Source organism: Dipodomys ordii, unplaced genomic scaffold (assembly GCF_000151885.1).
Source record: "Dipodomys ordii isolate 6190 unplaced genomic scaffold, Dord_2.0 Scaffold21, whole genome shotgun sequence".
NCBI classification, from domain to species: Eukaryota; Metazoa; Chordata; class Mammalia; order Rodentia; family Heteromyidae; genus Dipodomys; species Dipodomys ordii.
Genome location: NW_012267237.1, coordinates 529,231 through 531,148, shown reverse-complemented (window position 1 = coordinate 531,148; position 1,918 = coordinate 529,231). Strand labels below are relative to the sequence as shown.

General features: G+C 64.1%; 1 protein-coding gene across 1 annotated transcript in view; it reads left to right on the top strand.

Moving 5' to 3' along the window:
- The window catches only part of Zdhhc11 (zinc finger, DHHC-type containing 11), a 54,481-nt gene that overhangs the window by 51,805 nt on the left and 758 nt on the right, over positions 1-1,918 (top strand). Inside the window, exon 8 of the mRNA XM_013013824.1 lies at positions 46-168. Within this exon, the coding sequence (XP_012869278.1) occupies positions 46-168 (123 nt within the window). The remainder of the gene's footprint in view (positions 1-45; positions 169-1,918) is intronic.

Below are 1,918 nucleotides of genomic sequence, written 5' to 3'. Positions count from 1 at the left end.
CCCCGCGGCCCCCGCGCCCCAATCCCTGCGCATCCCGATCCCCAGCAGCCCGTACACCCCGCGGCCACCGCGCCCCAATCCCTGCGCATCCCTATCCCCGCACCCCCATCCCCGCAGCCCCCGATCCCCGCGCTCCCCCCGCCCCGCCCCGTGCACCCCGAACAGCAGGTGACAGCGCCCGGCTTCCCACACCTGGGCCCAGCCCTCCGCACCTGCAGCCAGCCACCCCGCACCCGGGACCGCGCGGCTCTGCCCCTGGGTCTCCCCGCCCTGGGGTCTCTGCATCCTGGGGTCTCCGCATCCTGGAGTCTCTCCGCCCTGGGGTCTCCCCACCCCAGGGTCTCTGCATCCTGGGGTCTCCCCACCCCGGGATCTTCCTACCATGGGGTCTCCGCATCCTGGGGTCTCCCCACCCCGGGGTCTTCCTACCATGGGGTCTCTGCATCCTGGGGTCTCCCCACCCCGGGGTCTCTGCATCCTGGGGTCTCCCCACCCCGGAGTCTCTGCATCCTGGGGTCTCCCCACCCCGGGGTCTCTGCATCCTGGGGTTTCCCCGCCCTGGGGTCCCCCACCCCTGGGTCCGCCGCCTCTGTGGTTTCAGTTATGTAAAAGACCTTGGACACGGGGGTGGGGGGTGAGGGGGAAGCACTGGCCTTTGTGGCTGGCCGCAGTAGGGCCAGGGCTCCTGCCTGCCCGGAGCCCGCAGCCCCTGCAAGGTCGTGGGTCATGACCCAGGGAGGCCCAGGCTAGGGGCGCCTGGGTGCGGCTGGGTGGGGGGCGGAGGCCGGAAGGCTGCCGGGAATGCCTTGCAGGCGGCCTATTTTCTTCCTTGTCTGGTCCTCTCTGTTACCAGCTGGGGGACGCGTGCAGAGCATAAAAATGACATTTAGGAACATTAAAAGCACCATCACCTGCAGAAAGGGGAGGTTGGGGGAATCTCTGAGGCTGAAGAGTTCAGCCACAGCAGACGCAGGGAATCAGAAGCTTCCTCACCCGGGAGAGGGCCGCCTCCCGGCCGCCTATTTATAGGCCCATGCCTGGTGAGGCAGAGCGAGGAGGAGGGTGTGAGTCCGTGGCTCTCCCTCCTGCACCGGGCAGCGGTCAGCCCAGCCAGGCTTCCTCAGCCCGCACAAGTCTGTGCCACCAGGCATGAGCATGGAGTGAAGGGGGAAGGCTGGAGCGACTTGGCCACACAGACATGGCCGCCAGCCCCACCAGGGGCACCTGCCACTGCTCGTCCTCTGAGGAGGCCGGCTGGCTCCTTGCATGTGGAGCAGCCAGTGCTGCCACCCCAGCCAGCACCAGGGCATCCCTTGGCTAACCATGCTTCAGACAGCACCTCCCACTCCAAACACCCGGCACTTCTGCCACCTCATGCTCATAATACCCTCCACACAGGACCCCACACCAGGCCCTCATTCCCCATAATACCCTCCACACAAGACCCCACACCAGGCCCTCACTCCCCATAATACCCTCCACACAGGACCCCACACCAGGCCCTCATTCCCCATAATACTCTCCACACAGTGCACCCACACCAGGCCCTCATTTCCCATAATACCCTCCACACAGTGCACCCACACCAGGCCCACCATCCCAATGCATGATTTTCTCACCTATGACCATCCCCAGCATGCAAGACCTCTTACTAAAGGTAATAGTCCATCCAGAATGTAACAACAGGATATCCTCACCCAGATCATTCCCACCCAGATCATCCCCACCCAGGTCATCTCCACCCAGATCATTCCCACCCAGATCATCCCAACATAGATCATTCCCACCCAGATCATCCCCACCTAGATTATCCCCACCCAGATCATCCTCACCCAGATCATCCCTACCCAGAACATCCCCACCCAGATCATCCCCACCCAGGACAGCCCCACCCAGATCATCCTCACCCAGATCATCC